Raw genomic sequence first — 20,013 nt, 5'->3', positions numbered from 1 at the left:
AACTATAACTCTTATCGTTGAGATATTTTGTTTTTTGACCTTATTGAACATTTTTTGATTTTATATACATATACCGTATATGCCAGTGTATAAGGCGACCGGGCATATAAGACGACCCCCTAATCTTACAGTTGTTTAAGCATTTTTTCTTGTACTTACCGTATAAGACGACCGCCTTCCGAGGCTTCCGACGCTTGATATTTCGTCCTTCTTGCTGGAGCAGGAGCTGGCGCCATATCCTTCTTCCTGCTTTTGCTGGAGCCAATCACGGCGGGCGATGTATTCTATTAATGAATACAAAGCCTGCTTGGATTGGCAGAGGCTGTATCATCATCAGCCTGCGCCTCTCTGACTCTCAAAGTCAATCCGAGCAGGCTACAGAGTAGCCTGCTCGGATTGGCAGAGGTTGTTACTCCAATCCGAGCAGGCTCTGTATTCATTTGAATACATCGCTCACCGGGATTGGCTCAGCGGTATATACTGTATGTAGCCGAAGCTACATACAGTATTACCGAACCCTCAGCAGGCATCCGAGGGGCTGATCCGGCGTATAAGACGACCCCCGATTTTTGGCCAGTTTTTTTAAGTGTAAAAGGTTGTCTTTTACGGCGGAAAATACGGTACCTTCTGAGCTAGATGGATTATTAGATCTTCCCAAACATGCTGTGCCTCTCTATGATGCTGTCAAATGGCCCTGCCTTGCTTTTCCACAGTTTTGAATGATCATTGATTTTTTTAAGGTTGGTACCAGATCAGAGCATGCATTTTGTTTGTTAGCACACAGTCCTATATTAAACTATGTATTCAATTTTTGTTTTGTTGTTTTTTACATGTATTTACTTTGTATAATAGTTTGTTTTTATATACATCTTTTTTTATTGTAGTGATCAGTCCACACCGTCATCTACAGGGTTCATTTCGTTTTACATCATTGCACAGTGCAAAAGCAATAACTTTCAGTAACCAGCAAGATAAAAAGAAGTTGATTAAGCAGAAACCATTGTTAAAGGGCGGATCCACCCAAAACAAATATATTTAAAAATATGGTACAAGCTGGAGAGTTAAATTATTTGTCAGTTTCTGAAATGTCTATGTCTGATGAATGTCAGTTTCTTAAATGTTGATGTGTCTGCATTTGAGCTCCTAGGTTTGTACACCTGCTATAGCCATTATAGAGAGGTCTGAATCGTTATCACTTTTGGGTTGTTGCCCCTTTAATTAATCAGACTGCACTATAATACTGAAATGAGGATTACAGCACATTATTGCTGTACTGCGCAATACGTCACAATAACCTTAAAGTTCATTAAGCCATAGAAACGAATATGCTCCCTCTATACTTTTTTGTTGTTTTATTTATTTTGAAGGAGATAACAACCTCGCTCCTGAACTTGCAACCATCTGTGGCAAAGAGCCTCCAGGACCTATCCGCTCATCTGGTGATGCAATGTTCCTGCATTTCTTCTCTAATGGAATAACAACTGGCAAAGGTTTTAATGCATCCTATCATAAAAGTAAGTTTTGATCTCTTTTTGCAACATAATACACCTGTTCACCGGGGTATGGCATGTTCTCTGTCTGACAATTATGTTTGGTAGATGGAAGTGATGGTTTGTAATTGGGGCAATCTGGGCAGTAGCCTAGGGCCCAAAGCTTTGAGGAGGCCCCTTGAAAACAGCCATTGATTTTTGCAAGGTAGAATAGAATGATAGATCATGGAGTAGAGGAATGCTCACTTGTATTGCCTGTAGTCCCCCTGCAGCTAATCCTTTCCCCCATTAATGACTTACCATGCCTTGTATTGCACTGTATCTCTGTGTGGCAGCAGTTGTAGTAGTAGTAGAGGCAGGGCTTTGCTTGATATGAAAGCTGCCTTCAGTTGACTGGGTCAGGTAATATTAAAGAGCAGTTGGAGTGGTGGAGAAAGCACTGTTCCATAGAATGAATGAAGTAGATGCAGGAAGATCCTTGCTCTACAGGTCCTCAGGTACAGCTTCCTCTCCAGCAAGGAGAACAGTTATCAACAAACAGTGACAGCACCAAATCTTACCCTGATATGCATAATTTCAGAATTACCTGATTTAAAGCAATCCTGTCACATAACTAATATAAAACAAAGACAATTTCATAGCTCAACTCACCAACCAGTCTGCTGACCAACCAAATTAACCTGTCTAACTGTCTGTTCAAAGCAGGGGTTTAGTTAGCACACATTTGCAAACGCATGTGTAAGCTGCAAGGCCTCGTCACGGCACCCTGTGTTGCTTGCAGTCCTAACACAAGCCCCTTTAAAGGAACAGGAGCACACTGGACACCCAGCAAGAGCACATAACTAAACCTGCCATTAGACAAAGTGCCTGTAAAAAAGAAAGCAAATACTTACCTTCTGGTGCCCATGCCCCGGACACCACTCTGATACACTCTGATGAAATCTCTGGCTGAAACATCTTCAGAAACTGACACTTCCAGGTGTGATGATCATCTATGTTCCCTGCAGTGCTCAATGGTTCCTCCGGCTACCCTCACATCATCACAGGACCCCTAAGGCCCCTTTCACACTGAGGCGGTTTTCAGGCGCTACAGCGCTAAAAATAGCGCCTGTGTAGCGCCTGAAAAAACCGGCCCCTTTCACTCCAGTGTGAAAGCCGGAGGGCTTTCACACTGGAGCGGTGTGCTAGCAGGACGGTGAAAAAAGTCCTGCTAGCCGCATCTTTGGAGTGGTGAAGGAGCAGTGTATTCACCGCTCCTAAACCGCTCCTACCCATTGAAATCAATGGGGCAGCGTGGCTATACCGCCGGCAAAGCGCAACCCTTTTTTTAGTAAATAAAGAAAATATGTAAAAAGCAATTTTACATTTAATACATCCCTCTCTTCTTTTAGGCTGTGGAGGGTACTTGCATGCAAACAGAGGACTGATAACATCACCGAATTACCCAGAAAATTATCCTGCTAATCAGAACTGTACCTGGCATGTGTTGGTAACCCCCGGCTTTACCATCATCGTCCATTTTGATCCAAGTTTTGAAATAGAGAACAGTGATGCTTCCTGCAACAATGGGGACTATATTGAAGTAAGTTTGGTTAAAGGACCACAAAAAAATGGCGTATTCTGAAAATTCTATATGATTAATATACAATATATATCCCTATTGTAATTTAACAGTTTCTCCATTTTAGTTTGTATGTATGTTTTGTTGAGGCTAGAAAGCACCTGCGTCCAAAAATACAGGAGGGTTCCTTCACCGAATGCAGGAAGACTGTTCACTTTGCTAGGAAAGTTGCATTTTGCAAGGGAATTTTCTTCTGATCATAGTGAATAGGGTGTAGCTCAGCTGACTCCCACCATCCAATCACGCGCAAGCAAAAATGCATTTTTTTAAATTTCACTTGTACATGATTGGGTATTCTTTGTAAAAACTCTAACCTCACCTCTGAGACAAATTCCCTTGCAAAGTGCAACTTCCCATTTTAAAGCAAACAGTCGATTTGCCTCTAGAAAATCAATCTCACAGTGTCTAATCACAGAAATAGCATACTGTGAGCATTAGGGGCTTTTTTTTCATGTTGAGTGATGAATTGTGTACTAGTTCAGCAGAGATTTGAAAAGAGATAAACATTCATCAGTGGCTTTAGTGTGGGGCAGAATGATTTTTATCAAAAGGGTTTTTCTGGACTTTCCATAGGTTCATAGCAAACCCCTCGTCATCTTTCATCTATTATTGTCGCCAGTTTTCCTAATTGTTCGCTGACTATGACAGTTCTAGTTTGTACCCGATTGCGCTCCTCAATGTTTTTTCTTGTTATTTAAAATCATAATAAAAAGATTGACACAGAATAGTCAGGTAAATTGTAATAAACAAGCAAATTAGGACAGGCAATGATCGTTTAGTGAATGTCTTAGGCCTTGTTCACATAGGGCATATCATACAGTACTGTACACCCGTGTAGAGCTCCCAACTGTCCCTGATTTAGAGGGACTGTCCCTGATTTGGAGAAATGTCCCGCTGTCCCTCTTTCCTCCTCATTTGTCCCTCATTTTGGTCTGATCTATAGAGTTGTATATAAAATGTACTTTTTAGCTTTCAAAAAGTGTTTCCCAGTGCTAAACCTTTCATCCAAATTATAAATTGTTGCATTTGTAAATTTTATAAGCCGATATAAAGGAATAGTAGTGGTAAAAAAAAAAGTCCCTTGTGGATTTAATTGACCTTTTTTTGGGGTTAATTCTCCTTTAAGGGGGTGTGGCAGGGGGTGTGCCCTATGTCTGCATACATTTGCTAGTAGGTGTCCCTCATTCCCATCTCAAAATGTTGGGAGGTGTGCCTGTGCACAATTATGTTTACCCAATAAGACTTCCATTTGGGTGCCGGTCACTGATGGGCGTGGATGTCATATTGGGATAACAGCCACTGTGTCCCAATAGACATCGATAGGAATGCCTGCATGGGGGTGCATGGAAATACAGCATTGTATACCCTGTGTGAACAAGGCCTTACATAGACAGTCGACCATAATTAACCAACATTTTAGACGGAAGATAAAAGTCACAATACACAGTATAGAATACTCTAAATTTTGGATGTACAGGTCAAGTATGCAAGGGCTAATACAATGTATTTACATCTGAATAAACAGATTGGGAACTAAAGCGAGCAAAAGCAACAATAGCACCCGCAGGTCAATTTAAAACTAGCAAAAAGGCGGACGTTGCACATGGGCAGAGCAGTGCACAGAGTTAAGCTGGCCATACACTATACAAAAAATCGGCCGAACCCAGTTTCGAAAAACGAACGTTCAGCCGTGAGCACAAACGATGGTGCCATCATGTAATGACCGATAAATCGTTCAGTGGACATAAATAAATACATTTTATGTTCATTTTTTTACATATACCTAGTGCAGACAGGTCGGATGGAAAACACATTAACCTTTCAATTTATCGTTCGCTCGGCAGAAAATTTACAAACTTGTCCTTCGTTTTTTTCGGCTCAAAAACGTCCAAACGTTATTATTAATGATTGTGCCCACTGACTGGTCGAAAAAACGAACGAACGGTCTAATGATCGAATTTCGCCCGATTTTTTGTATAGTGTATGGCCAGCATAACACCAAACTTCCCCAGCATACTTGCTAAATGCTAGCCAGCAAAAAAAAACTTAAACTAAACGGTTTTAAACTGTTAAAGCCCAAGGTTTTTGTATAATACATTTTCAAAAACATATAAAGCCACATTGCCACGTTAAAAAATGTGGTCCTTTTCTGAGTTCCTAACCTGGGACACATATAGCAATACATACATTAGGAGCAGGTCACATGAAGGCATATCTTTCCTCCCCAAGAAGACCCTGATACCAGACCATTCATTTCAGTAAAAATGTTTCCATAAGATTATGTGTGCATTTCACATATTTAAAGGGTAACTCAACTTTTGTGAGAGAAATAGCAGATTAAAAAAATAATCATAATATAGCATTTACAATTGTAACACAAGTCATATTATAATTGAATGTTATTAAAAATAACCTTTTCTTTTCAATCTGCGGCTCTGTAATTTTCTGTAAAATGCGATATGGCTACCTGGAGGTGTTCTGTACACAGAATCTGTACAGAACGCCTACCCCCCGCCCCCCCCCCCCCCCAGAAACATAATTTCCTGCTTGTGTGATTGGCTCACTGATTTTCCCAGAAGTCTGCACTATGATACACGTCAGATTTTAGGCATCCCCTGCAACAAAAATGTCATTTTTGGTGAGATATTTCTAATAGGAAATCACGTCTAAAGGGATGCAGACCCTACAATTTTCCTCATTAGAGCCTGCAGATGCAGCAGCTGATTGATAATTATGAAACCATTCCCATTAGATTCACTTACCACATGGACACAGACAAACACACAGGGATTTCTTCAGAATAACAAAGGGTGGGAATCTGCAACACAGTTTGTTCAAATCCTTCTAATGTACATAGATCACCCAGAAGGGAATCTTTTTTTCTCAACAAAGATAGAGTTACACTTTAGACTGGGTTCACACTATTGTGAATTGGATGGGGGTTTCTCGCATCCAATTCGCAATAGCAGGAGATTTTGACCATCTCTCTATGGAGCCGGTTCACATATCTCTGATGCGGCTCCAGTGCGAATTGCACAGGAGCTCTGTGCGTCTTTTGGTCTGTTTCAGGCCCGAATTCTGCCAAAAACTTGGGCTGAAATCGGACCTGAAACGGTGAAAGGGTACACCGGACCCCTGCTGTGAGCCGCATGTGAAGATAGTGTGAACCCAGCCTTAATGCATCTACATGTAAAAGTCTCCCTTGTATAGAAATCCAAAAGCCCTGAGGCTACTGCTGGTCGTGGTCAGGGCATCCGACAGACTGATTTCACAGCATTGTAGTAGAGAAACCACAGAAAAAAGGACATTGAGTTGATTAAGTTAAAGCTACAAAAAAATCAACAGGGGCCAAATATTTGTTGCTATTTAAGATTTACCTTTACGTCCTGTCTGGTGCAACCAATGATACTTGGATAGAATCTGAAATCACTCGGGAGTGAGATTTGATGTCACTGTCACTACTGTGCCTTCATTGTTCTCCTTGCTGGAGAGAAAACTGTACCTTAGGGTCTGCAGATCAAGGATCCCCCGAGCAGTCATCAGATCATCAGGGGGCAGTTATGAAATGAAAAGCCAATATGGCCGCATCCACATAGTCCAGAAGAGAGCATGAAGGTAAGTTACTTTATGTGTAAAGATCAGCTGCCGGTAACTTGTAGGAAATAATGGTTAGCAGTCCTTTGCTCTCTACTTGCCCCTTTGGGCACAGCTTCCACAGTACAGGTCTTCCTTAACATTTTTTGTATTTAGGTGCAATTTTAGTGATAGGAAATGAATAAAACCAAACATAGCCTTACTGAAGAAAATCTGAATAATAATTATTTTTGCAGAAAAAGAGTTTGCTTTCCATATGAAGAAGTTCTCTGTTAATATGAACTAAGTTATGTGTGTCGTATTCAACATACTTATTGTTTCTGCAGAATTATATGAGCACAATGGTTGTACTATTGATTTTATTTTATTTTGTGTCACTAGCTAAGGAATGGTCCTGATGGGTCATCACCCCCTCTGGGGACCGCTGCCGGGAATGGGACGTTGTGTGGCAGGGAAGCTCCATCCAGTTTGCACACTACAGACAATGAACTGCTTGTACGATTCATCTCTGATAGCAGAAATGAGGCCAAGGGGTTTAAACTTCAATTCGATGCCAAAGGCTCGGGTATGTGTTATGGTTCTCACTTCATTCAGTAAAGATATATGAGGCAAAAAGGTTTATTATCTGAACCATGTAATGTTCATAATATATGAATTATATATTATAATACACAATTATATATACAGGCATACCCCACTTTTAAGTACACAATGGGGTTTATTTACTAAAGCTGAAAAATGCAAAATCAGGCTCCCTTCTTCATAGAAACCAATGAGCTTTCAGGTTTTACTACCAAAGCGAAACTGAACAAGTTGGGGTTAGAAGCTCATTGGTTTCTATGCAGAAGTGAGCCTGATTTTGCATTTTTCAGCTTCAGTAATGCCTCTCTCTCTCTCTCTCTCTCTCTCTCTCTCTATATATATATATATATATATATATATATATATATATATAAAATTCCATTATAGCATTTAGTAAATAATTGTGTACTTAAAAGTGGGGTGTATCTGTGTGTGTGTGTGTGTGTGTGTATATATATATATAAATATATATATATACATGTGTGTGTGTGTGTATATCTGTAGTATACATAATTCTAAGCCCCGTTTCCTGATTCTAAAATATTTTATGGAGAGATTATCAAAGAAAAACATAGTGATTGTAAATCAAATTAAAAAAAATAAAATAAAATAACAAACATGTTATACTTACCTGCTCTGTGCAATGGTTTTGCAAAAAGGTGTCCCGATCATCCTTGTTTATGTGTCCCCCGCCAGCACTCTTGGCTCACCCCCGGCCATTTACACACACCATACCGCTATGCCCTGCCCCATCTCCCTCCGCACTGGCTGTGAATGACAGCAGCGGGAGCCAATAGCTCTGAGCCAATGAGAAGGGAGTGAGCCGCTGCACTGGTGAAAATCACTGGATCGAGATCAGGCTCAGTTAAATTGGAGAGAACTGAGCACTGAAGATTTTTTTTCCTTAATGTAGAGAATACATTACAGTTAAAAAAAAAAAACCTTCAGTCTTTGCAACCACTTTAAGTGCTTTAGGACTCATTCATGCTTGCTTTGGTCTCTTTATTATTAATATTATTATTATACAGGATTTATATAGTGCCAACAGTTTGCACAGCACTTTACAACATGAGGGCAGACAGTACAGTTACAATACAATTCAATACAGGAGGGATCAGAGGGCCCTGCTCATTAGAGCTTACAATCTAGAGGGGAGGGTCAAGTGGATGAAAGGTGATAACTATGGGGGGTGAGCTGATGGGATCTGAAGAGCAATACATGTTCGGATTGGCTTTCAGAGTTAATTTGACAACAACTCCTCACCCCTTCAACCCCACACTAGCTTGCCACAACCACATGCATTGTGCGCGGTTGCAGGACGCTTGCAGAATGGTCCCATTTACTTGAATGGGCTGCTTGATGGGAGTTAAAGTTCCTGCCACGGCCATGAAAGAAAAGTATTGTGGCTGTGGCATGCCCCCAATCCTCTGCAGCTAAAGGGGGTAAGCATTTGAGGGGCAGTAAAAGTGTGGTTTTACCGCCAATTAACCACTAGTGTGATTTAAAAGCTTAAAAGCCTAAAAGCTTGCAGCCTATTTATGAACACATTTGCTTTTGTTTTCAGGAGTTATTCACTATTGTATGAATTTGCAACAAGTTTTTGTGTGAACATTTTGAACTAAAGACAGCCCTGAATTGCTGAAGGAGGTCACAAATGGCAGTCCACATATAGCTCCCAGGTGCTTTTGTTGGACCCAGACAGAGAAATATGAGGAATACCAGTGCTGACCTCCTTCCAAAAATTCTAGCTGTCTGGCTGTCCCCAGTTTCAGTACTTTCTAAGTCATGGCAATGTACGTCGGCGCAATGGCACCGACAGGCACAAGCACGTACATGTACGTGCTCGCCTTTCAGCGTTTTTTTTTTTGTGTCATTATTCAATCACTTGGGAAAAAAAACAAAAATATTCAATGGGCTCAACATGCCCCTCAGCAATTTCCTTGGGGTGTCTACTTTCCAAAATGGGGTCATTTGGGGAGGGGGGGTTTGTACTGCCCTGCCATTTTAGCACCTCAAGAAATGAGATCGGCAGTCATAAATTAAAAGCTGTGTAAATTCCAGAAAATGTACTCTAGTTTGTAGACGCTATAACTTTTGCGCAAACCAATAAATATACGCTTATTGACTTTTTTTTACTAAAGACATGTGGCTGAATAAATTCTGCCCTAAATGTATGACTAAAATTGAGTTTATTCGATTTTTCTTATAACAAAAAGTAGAAAATATCTTTTTTTCTCGAAATTTTCGGTCTTTTTCCATTTATATCACAAAAAATAAAAATCACAGAGGCAATCAAATACCATCAAAAGAAAGCTCTATTTGTGGGAAGAAAAGGACACAAATTTCATTTGGGTACAACATTGCATGACCGCGCAATTACCAGTTAAAGCAGCGCAGTGCGAAATTGTAAAAAGACCTCTGGTCCTTAGGCTGACAATTGGTCCGGGGCTGAAGTGGTTAACTGCAACAAGCATGCATCAAGTAAAATCAGAGTGAAGTCAAAACTTTTGCATACTTGTTCCGGGTCAGTAGTTTAGAAAGCACAAAAGACACTGGGGCTGCATAACAGCCAGGCCACTAGCATTTTTAGAATATAAGCTCTGCAAGGGACGAGTAGTAGCAATAGCCAATCAGGGCTTTCCTGTAGTAACCGATAGCAGAAGGAGATGGGGATAATTCTTCAGCATACTGCAACTTCTGCATTGTCCAGTCAGCAGGCTGGGTGTGTGTTTCTGACCAAACTGTGCTGTACTGGAGGGTGAGGACCTGGCTGTGCTGTCTGGCAGCAATGCCGGAATCATAACTGAAAAGAATGACAAAAGCTTTGGCAGGTAAAATATTTTCCATATGTATGTGTGTAGACAATCCATTAATGTAATTTTTCTTTCTGTTTAGCATGTGGAGGGATCATCTATGTGACGGACTCCAATCCAAGTGGCTATATTATGTCACCCAATTATCCCAGCAATTATCCTACTAACATAGAATGTGTGTGGATAATCATTGTGCCAAATGCAGAAGCGGTGCAGCTGGACTTCCAAGACCCATTCTATATTGAACCCTCTGACAAGTATGTATTGATGGGCAGCTGACACTGCTTGTCATCCATCCGCCTGTGTTTGTTTCCACTGTCAGTGCAGTAACCATTAGCAGCCAATCACACTGCTTCTTCCATTGTCCAGTATGCTTTTGTAGGTAGATGCTAATTGGTTGATATGAGTTCCTGCAGTCTTCAGTCTTTTCCCCATAAAAGTGACAAAAGGAACTTGGCCAATAACAACTAATCAATTTGGTTGCTACAGGTGACAGAGACATTTGTTTTACATTAAATATTGGGGCTGATTAGTGCAAAATAAAGTTTCTGTTGAGAGGCCCAGGGAAGTCAATGGCAGCACAACAAAATGCATGTAACATACATTTTAATGCATTGCTGACAGGTATTAACAAGTCTGTATATGCAGTATATGTAGTAAAGCATGCTTGTTATACTCACTGTTCTCCCCTTCTTGCATTTCCCCCAAAACATGTCCAGATAAGACAGAGTAAATGGAGTCAAGCTGCACATGCTCAGTTTGGTGTGTATTGCTAGAAAAAAAAAAAAAAAAAAATTCTTGGGAGAGTGAATCTGATCAGCACAGGGCCAATCAGCACTGTCCAGACAGAGGGTCAGGGGTCCTGATGGGACAGCCAGTGCAGTATGAAAACTCCTCCTACAAGCTTTAAGCAGGCACTGGTAGAACTTAAAAGACTGCTAGATACGGCTGATGAAAAAAGGTATTTAGCGGTTTATATTTATTTAAATGATTGTGTACTGTGGGAGACCAGTTATAGTGAATGCAGGGTCCTGGGTTTAGTAACACTTTAACCCTATCCACTCCAAATTCTAAATTCAAAAGCACATTAAAAACGTAGGTCTACACACACTGATGCAAAACAATGCGTCTACCTAACGCTATGAAAAAATATGCCTCTACTCTCACACATAGTTCTGAAAGGGCCATTGATATATTCTGTGAAGTGAGTGAACATCTCCCCAGAAGGGAGGGGGAAATCCCACATTTGATGTCTGGCACAGGAACCGGTGTCCCCCGTGGAGAATATCCCCTTTTCTCCTGTCCTGGTGACAACTGTAAGGCCTCTTTCTCACAGTCCGGAACTGTCAGCGGATCCCCTGCTAAGCTGAGCGGAGCAGCCTGATGACAGGTCTGTGTCCACTTCACTTATGCAGAGCGGACATGGACACAACCTTCTCAGATCTATGGGCAGCCAGATGTAAACAGATTGGCTGCCTGTTTACACCCGACTGCCCTCCAATCCAACCTGGCCAGATGGAGGGGAACGGATACCCTTCATTATTTTTCCAGATCAGATTGGACCTGGAGGTAGCTGGGTGTAAAGGGACATAGGTCCGTTTACATCCGACTGCCCTTAGAGGAGAATGGCGGGTCCGATCGGGTTCGCCTAAAAATGGAGCCAAACCCAATCGGACCTCTTGTGTGAAAGGGGCCTAAAACTTTAGCTTTCTCCTCCCTCCTGCACTGTGTTTGAAGCCTCATATCGTATAGATTGGGGGTTATAAGCAGTCGGTGTATGGTTACTCTATACTCGCAGATCTAATGAGAACTTTTTTCATTTTATACCAGGTGCAACTCTAGTTATCTGGAAATAAGAGACGGTGCAGATTCCAGTCAAAGGCTCTTGGCAAAATTATGTGGAAACACTTTGCCGATCACCTACAAATCACTGGGGGTTGCCATGTACCTGAGGCTTAGAACCGGCAGCAGTACCCCACGTGCTGGGTTCAAAGCCAACTATTCTATTGGTGAGTCCGTAAATCGGTATATTTAATACAATAATAAAATTATTGTTTCACAAGTATGTAAAAAATAAAAAAAATTCAAACAGCTGACAGGCTCTAAACATCAAGCAGGGGTAAATCAGCAGGAGGCAATACTGTCACCCGCCTTTTTTTTAACCCAAGGAGAAGTTATATTGAAATACTGTGCCACATTTACTGTACTTGGAGCAGGATTATGGCTCCGTCCTATCGACTTTAATGGATGCATTTGGCAGGCATAATGCCTGCTAATCCCAACATGCCAACATGAACCTAGCATGCCATACTGCAAAGCAGCCCCAACTACACATGCGCAATTAGTTTAATTCAGAATTAGTTTTTTAACAATTTTTTACAAATTCATTAACTCCAAATCTCCAAATTTTTCAATTTACCAAATTTTGAATTTCTGAATTTCAAATTTCCGAATTTTCAAATTTCCGAATTTTCAGAAGTTGGAAAATTAAAAATTTTGAAAATTCGGAAATTGGAAATTCGGAAATTAAAAATTTCGGAAATTCGGAAGTTCGAGAAATTCAAAATTTCTGAAGTTCGGAAATTCTAAATTTTAGAAATTTGAAAATTCAGAATTAGAAAATTCTAAACTCCAAAAATAAGAATGAAAATCTGAATATTCAAAAGAATGAAAATCTGAAAATTCAAAAACCCCAAAAATCTGAAATAATAACTAACTAATAATAAATATAAAATTATAGGTATTGGAATTTCCTTTCAAATTTGTCTGTTAGTGAACGTAACAAATACGAATTTATCTGAAGTTACGAATTATCTGAATTAACAAATGCTGTATCTAAATGAATGGAACGTAATAATAATATAATAATAATAATAATAATAATAATAATAATAAAACCTTTTTATTATTATTATTAATTTGTTCCATTCCATTTGTTTAGATGTGGCATTCGTTATTTCAGATTATTCATAACTTTAGATAAATTTGTATTTGTTACGTTCACAAACAGCCAAATTTGAAAGGAAATTCCAATACCTATAATTTAATAGTTAATTGTTATTAGTTAAATATTTCAAATTTTGCTGATTTTCTTTCTTTTTTCAGATTTTTTCATTTTCAATTTTCTGAATTTCAGAATTTGAAAATTCGGAAATTTGAAAATTCAGGAATTCGAAATTTGAAAATTCAGAAATTCGAGAATTTGGAAACTCGAAATTCGGAAAATTAGAATTACATAAATTTGACTATCTGAATTTTCGGATTTTTGAATACCTGAATTTTCGAATTACCGAATTACCAAAAAAGCAAAAAAAACAAATGAAACGAAAAAGAAGTACAATGATCTTCCCCACTGAGCTGTTGTGTTCTGACAGGGGGATGCCCCCCCCCCCGCCAGAGCACTCTTATCAGCGCAACTGCACTTGCAATGTGCACAGTCTATTTGCCTTTAGTAAATCAGTCCCAATGTTTCTATCCTGTTTTGAGCAATTTCTAAATCCGAACCCATTAAGAAAAGGGACACTGCCATCTATAAATTATTACAGGAGGTGGCTGGAGCAAAATAATATAGTGTCAAAATGATAACCATGGCTAGAGAGACCATCTAAGAGTGACATAGAAATTCTAATTGATATTTTTCACTTTGCAGCCTCATGCGGTGGAACTCTTTTTGGTCAGAGTGGTATTATTCAGAGCCCGGGTTACCCATCACAGAATTACACAGACTCTTCTTTGTGCGAATGGTTCTTCAATGGCCCTACTGGACATTATCTGACCATTACATTCACGGCCCTTGATCTTCAAGACTCAGAAAACTGTTTGAATGACTACATTGAAATCCATGAATACAATGCATCTGGTGAGTGCTTGGACTTGTACTTGGAAATGTGAAGCACATGTGTGAAGATTGCCTATGTTTAGTCAGGTCTGTTTCTTATTATTAACAAAGGCTTGTTTCATGCTAATAGACTTACAATTAAAATTCTGTTATGCCATCTGTGCCCCACTGGAGAAATTTCCCTTCACTTCCAGGCCTATAGACACAACAAGAAGTAAGAGAACGATTTACAAGTTAATTCCTGTTTTGATTACACTTCAAAATGTTGGGTTTGCCCTCACTTTCAGTCCCAGTGACAATGAGCCAGGACAGAGTAAATTTAGATTGAATAGATAGCTAGATTTGTTGTAGTAATTAGAATACGTTATATTAGCTAGAACGAATCCGGCGGACAATTCGACCATGTGTAGGCTTCATTGGACCTTTGCTGTCGAAAAATCAGACGGACTTTAGATTTAAACTTTATTTCTTTATTAAGATATTTATTTTGTTTACAAAATACATCAAAATCAAACATCCCCTCAGCCCCCCTCCCTCCCATCGCCTTATCAGATAAGAATATAACAACAACAAAAAAATCGTTCATATCTTAGGTGGCCTAAGAGGGGATTGGTATCATGGGGGCCATCCTATCTGATGTTCCATTTAATCTAGATTCCTTCTCTATCACACTTTCCTCTCATCCCCATTCTCGCACACTTCCATCCTCTTCATTTGCCCTCTTACTTTAATTCCTATTGGGTCACTTTTCATCGTTAGAATATTTTTCCACACTATTATTATTCACATATAAATCCCTCTGGCTTCCCACCAAGGTTTCCACATCTTGTCATATTTCTTTAAAGTCCCTTCTTGTATATATAACGCTTTCTCTTTAAGAATTACCACATGCTATTTATCCATTCTCTACTGGATGGAGGTAACACCGACAACCATCTTAGGGCAATCAGTTTCCTTGCCTGAAATAGGCATCTCAGAACCGCCGTCTGGCTGCTTCCTGGGTTTCCAACTCCTTCAACTAACCCCAGGAGACAATACTTCGCCTCCATCCTGGTGGAGGTTCCAAACACCGGATCAATGGTTCCTGTCACCTCAGCCCAGTAGCGGATCAACTTCGGGCATCTCCAAAACATGTGAATCATGTCTCCCTGCATGTCCCCGCATCGGGGGCAGCTTGCGTCCGGCCGTCGGCCACATTGAAAAAGTTTACGATGAATATAATAGGTTCTATATAATAAGAACAGATGTGACATCCTCTGAGAGGGAGAGAGTGATACCAAAGGAGCCAGTTCAAGAATTCTATTCCATTGTATTTCCGAGATATCTCCCACATCTTTTTCCCACTTCCTCTTATACATAGGGGTCTCTATCCCTCCCATTCTCCCCTTGTTTATATGTGAGTATATTTTCGAAATTAAACCTTTCCCTGTTTCTGCATTAATTATTTTTTGAAGAACTGGGATTGTGCTCCATTCTAAAGTCCTTCCTCTAAACTGCTCCTCCAGTGCGTGCTTGACCTGCAAATACTTATAGAAGGATTTGGTAGAGCAAAATAGTCTCTCAGTTCCTGAAAGGTTTTCAGGGCACCATCTTGGTATAGCTGAGCGATAAATTTTATTCCACATCTCTCCCATTCTCTTACTGTCCCCATCTTCTGCAGTTCTCCCAATTTGCTATTCTTCCATGCATATTAAATAATCTGTATTTTAATATGGCCTTCCCTGTGTCCCACACTCTCGTCATTAACCTCAAAGGAGTCCTAATGGATCCTAATGGAAAGGATTCTGCCTCCAGAGCTTCCACTATTGAGTCATGTGGTGTGTTTTGTAGGAGCATTTTTCTCCCTGCCTCTCCCCCTTCCAAATTACCCCCCCCCCCCCCATATACTGGAGTTGTGACGCAAGTAGCTAAAGGGGCTTTAGATTTAGAACATGTTTCAAATTTTTCCGACAGACTCGAGTCCGGTCGAAAAATCAGTTCGTCTGTATGCTAGTCCGACGGATGAAAACCGACACTAGGGCAGATATTGGCTACTGGCTATGAACTTCCTTATTCTAGTCCAGTCATACGTCATCACGGTCAAATCTGTCGGACTTTGGTATGATTGTGTGTGGCCAAGTCCGTTCGTTCGGAAAGTCCACCAAAAGTGCGTCGGTGAAGACCGTCGGACCTAGTCTGCCAGAAAGTCCGGTTGTGTGTACGTGGCATTAGGCAGCCTTTCTCAACCCTTTTATGCCAGAGGAATCCTACATTTTCAGGTCTTGGGGAACCCCTGCTAGAGCCAATTCATTAGGGGTCAGTGAGAAAAATGCCCGTTAAATTGGTGGCCAAGGGGAAGAATGGCCCTCTTACAGTGGTAATCACAGTGGCATTCTTACAGATCCTTGAAGTGGTTGTAAATCCTAGGACAAAAAAAAAAAACTGGCAAGACAAAGGCATAATGAGCTAGTATACATAGCATACTAGCTCATTATGAAATACCTGAGATCGAAGCCCCTGCAACCATCCTCGTACACCGCCCTGGTGGCCGACATCACTCCCGGAGTTACTTCCAGGTATCGTGGGCTTCAGCGCCGGCGCTATGATTAGCCAGAGCCACGATGACGTCACTCCCGCGCATGCTTGCAGGAGCCACCAGTAACGGCTCATTCATTGAAGCAACATTCAGTGCGCACATGCCGATGACATCGGCACATGCAAATACAGGGGATATCTCCTAAACCAGGAGGGTGTTCGGCCCTCTCTAGTTGTGGTCCTTCAGCGTCTTCATTCAGAACTCAATTGTACATGATGATGTCACATAGCCTGCGACCAGTTGCGTAAAGAGAAGAGGCTTCAGGGGACCAATTGTAAGGCAGTTGTGGGAGCAAGGAATAAGGTAAGTAATTTGCCATCATCCCGTGGGTACAACAAGCATTTAGCCCATTCAAGCGGAGGTCCACCCTAAAATGGACCTCCGCTCATCGGAATCCCCCCCCCTCCGGCGCCACAATTGGCACCTTTCAGGGGGGAGGGGGGTGCAGTTACCTGGATAATCCAGGTAACTGCACCCACTTCCGGGATAGCTGTCTGCGGAAAGGGGCGTAGATTACGCCCCTTTCCGCAACTGCCCGCCCCTTTGCGCAAGTGCCCCGCTGCCTGCTGGGAAACACACAGTTCCCAGAGGCAGCGGGGACCGTCCGGATTGCGCCGCGCGGCTCGCGCATGCGCAGTAGGGAACCGGGAAATGAAGCCGAAAGGCTCCATTTCCTGATTCCCATACCCAAGATGGCGGCGGCAGCACCCGAGTGTCGATCTATAGATCGGCTTTGGGTGCCGACATCGCGGGCGCGCTGGACAGGTAAGTGTCACCATTTTAAAAGTCAGCAGCTGCAGTATTTGTAGCTGCTGACTTTAAAAAAAAAAAAAAAAAACGCGGAGTCCCGGCGGACTCCCGCTTTCAGTACATGGGGGCTTTACATATTTTATAATAGAGGTTCAGTGTAGTTTGGATACCTTACTCTCTACTTCCTCTATTGGCGTCATATTTATTTATACAGTTTCTCTTGGCTTGTTTATCTGCAACTGGATAGTTGGTGTCCAAAGAGGAAATAGCAGCTACAGCCACTAAGGGTCTTCAGGACCTTCATGCATACAAGAATGACACTATCACCATTAAATTGCTCTAAATAGTAACTGTTACTAGTATTTTTGTTTTTTGTTTGTTGAGAAGTCACTTTGAAAAACACTCCTAGCGTTTCTGGCCGTGGCCATCTTGAGTAAAGGCAAATAATTTATGTAGCATTTGCCTTCAAGAATCCATCTGTCCTTAGCTCAGGCATGCAGGCAGGAGGGTATGCTTAGCTGAGAAAGCCCCTCCTCCCCTACAAAAAAATCCTGGGATGTATGACATGATTAGCCTAGGCTTGGAATCCAGGAAGTAACCGAAGAATAGTAAAAAAAACTTTAAAACAAGTAAATACAATACCTTCCTATCTATTTACTAATGCTAGCAGCATAAGGATTAAAAATAGTCAATGTTGATTGAGAGAGTGAAATTCTGCTTTAAGTATTTTTAAGTATATTAAGTATTTCTGGCATTGTTTTCGTTTTCATTTAATGATATTTTAAAAATTGTGTGAAAATCAAATAAATGGTGTTGCGCTACCTTAAGAGATTAAACTATACTACAGTGTTTTGTGCATAAATGTATATTAGTAGTTGTGCTAAATAATAAACTAACAGGGATAATGTTTCTTCCTATTAAGTAGGTGTAGCATAATTACCCTAAGCTAAACAATTATATATTACACAGTGTATACAAAATAATTCAAAATATATAAAGTGCCTCAAGCAAATACAATCGTGAATAATCAAATAGGTGAGTAAAGTGTCCAGTGCTTAAATATAGTAGCAGCAATAAACAAATAACAAGGTGTCTTGTGCTTTAAAATAGCTCAAAAGTAATACAATCAAGAAAGCTATATAGACTTCCAAGCGTGGCACACACCGTGCAAACTAAGCAAAAAAAAACACAAACAAAACAGCTCATAAATAGAGTCTTTATGTGGGCTTGAAGTGAATAAAGTGACCAGTGACTTATTCAGTGCTTCTCCAGATAAGGTGCCAAAAACCGTGTCTCTAATCCTTATTTCCAGTGTTTCACAGCACATCGGGTGAAGTGGCCCCTTACCTTACTGCTGTAAGGTAAACAGCAGAACAAACAAATGAAAAGATCCAGGGATTATATCCCTATTCCTGGCAGGTAAGTGCTGGCCCCCACGACTGATGTTTTGTATCTCTATAGCTTCCACACAGATCTCACTGCTCAATGTTTTTCCACAAGGATCTTTAACCACTTGCTTACTGGGCACTTAAACCCCCCTCAGTCCCAGACCAATTTTCAGCTTTCAGCGCTGATGCACTTTGAATGACAATTGCGCGGGCATACATATCATTTTTTCCCCACAAATAGAGCTTTCTTTTGGTGGTATTTAATCACAGCTCGGAGTTTTATTTTTTGCTAAACAAACAAAAAAAGATGCAAAAAAAAAAATCATGTTTAATAGTTTGTTATAAAATTTTGCAAACAGGTCATTTTTCTCCTTCATTGAAGTGCGCTGATGAGGCGGCACTGATAGGCCACACTGGTGGGCACTGATAGGCTGCACTGGTGGGCACTGATAGGCTGCATTGGTGGGCACTGATAGGCTGCACTGGTGGGCACTGATAGGAATAGTTAAGGCGGCACTAATAGGCACAGATAAGGCGGCACCGATGGGCACAGATAAGTCGGCACTGATGGGCAAAGACAGGCACAGATAAGATGGCACGGATGGGTGGCACAGATGGGTGGCACGGATGGGTGGCACTAAGGGGCACTGATAGGTACCACTGATAGATGGGACTGATGGGCACTGATAGGTGGCTCTGATAGGTGGCACTGATGGGCGGCACTGCTGGACACTGATGGGCGGCACTGCTGGGCACGGATATGTGGCACTGGGGTGCAGCACCTTTGTTGAGGCAGACTGTGGGCACTGCTGGGTGGCACTGTGGGCACTGCTGGGTGGCACTGCTGGGTGGCACTGTGGGCACTGCTGGGTGGCATTATGGGCACTGCTGGGTGGCACTGACAGGGGGGACACATTTTTTATTTAGGCAGGCAAATCAGGGGGCAGGTGGGCACTGGCAGGGGGCAGGTGGGCACTGGCAGGGCTGGCCGTGATCGGCACTGATGTCCCGATCACGGCCGCCGGTGATCGGCTTTTTTTTTCCGATTACCGGCTCCGTTATATCACATGATCAGCTGTCATTGGCTGACAGCTGATCACGTGATAAGGGGTCGGGATCGACCCCTTGCACGGATCGGTGATCAGGCGAGTCTCGCAGACTCGCCAATCACAGAGCGTGCCGCGCGCGCCCCTCAGGGGGCGCGCAGGACGCTCGTGCACGGGACTACGTCAATAGAAGTAGTCCCGGAAAAGGAGATCCGCGCTGTAGCCGTCATTCGGCTATAGCGCGGATCTCAAGTGGTTAACTAGACCACTAAGTTTCTTAGTCTGAAGACATGGGGGAAGGATCTCAGGTGACAGC

At 41.6% G+C, this 20,013-nt stretch overlaps 1 protein-coding gene across 2 annotated transcripts in view; it reads left to right on the top strand.

Annotated features, from left to right (window-relative positions):
- CUBN (cubilin) overlaps positions 1-20,013 on the top strand; it is a 359,740-nt gene that overhangs the window by 237,004 nt on the left and 102,723 nt on the right. For both annotated transcript variants that reach the window (XM_077490895.1, XM_077490894.1), the window contains exons 41-46: positions 1,368-1,514; positions 2,882-3,072; positions 7,087-7,270; positions 10,183-10,357; positions 11,931-12,109; positions 13,750-13,959. In XM_077490895.1, the coding sequence (XP_077347021.1) occupies positions 1,368-1,514; positions 2,882-3,072; positions 7,087-7,270; positions 10,183-10,357; positions 11,931-12,109; positions 13,750-13,959 (1,086 nt within the window). The remainder of the gene's footprint in view (positions 1-1,367; positions 1,515-2,881; positions 3,073-7,086; positions 7,271-10,182; positions 10,358-11,930; positions 12,110-13,749; positions 13,960-20,013) is intronic.

Source organism: Lithobates pipiens, unplaced genomic scaffold (genome assembly GCF_037356315.1).
Source record: "Lithobates pipiens isolate NorthernLeopardFrog02 unplaced genomic scaffold, aLitPip1_a1.2 Scaffold_19, whole genome shotgun sequence".
In the NCBI taxonomy this organism is placed as follows: domain Eukaryota; kingdom Metazoa; phylum Chordata; class Amphibia; order Anura; family Ranidae; genus Lithobates; species Lithobates pipiens.
Note: the sequence above shows the minus strand (reverse complement) of the source record. Positions and strands in the feature narration are given on the sequence as shown.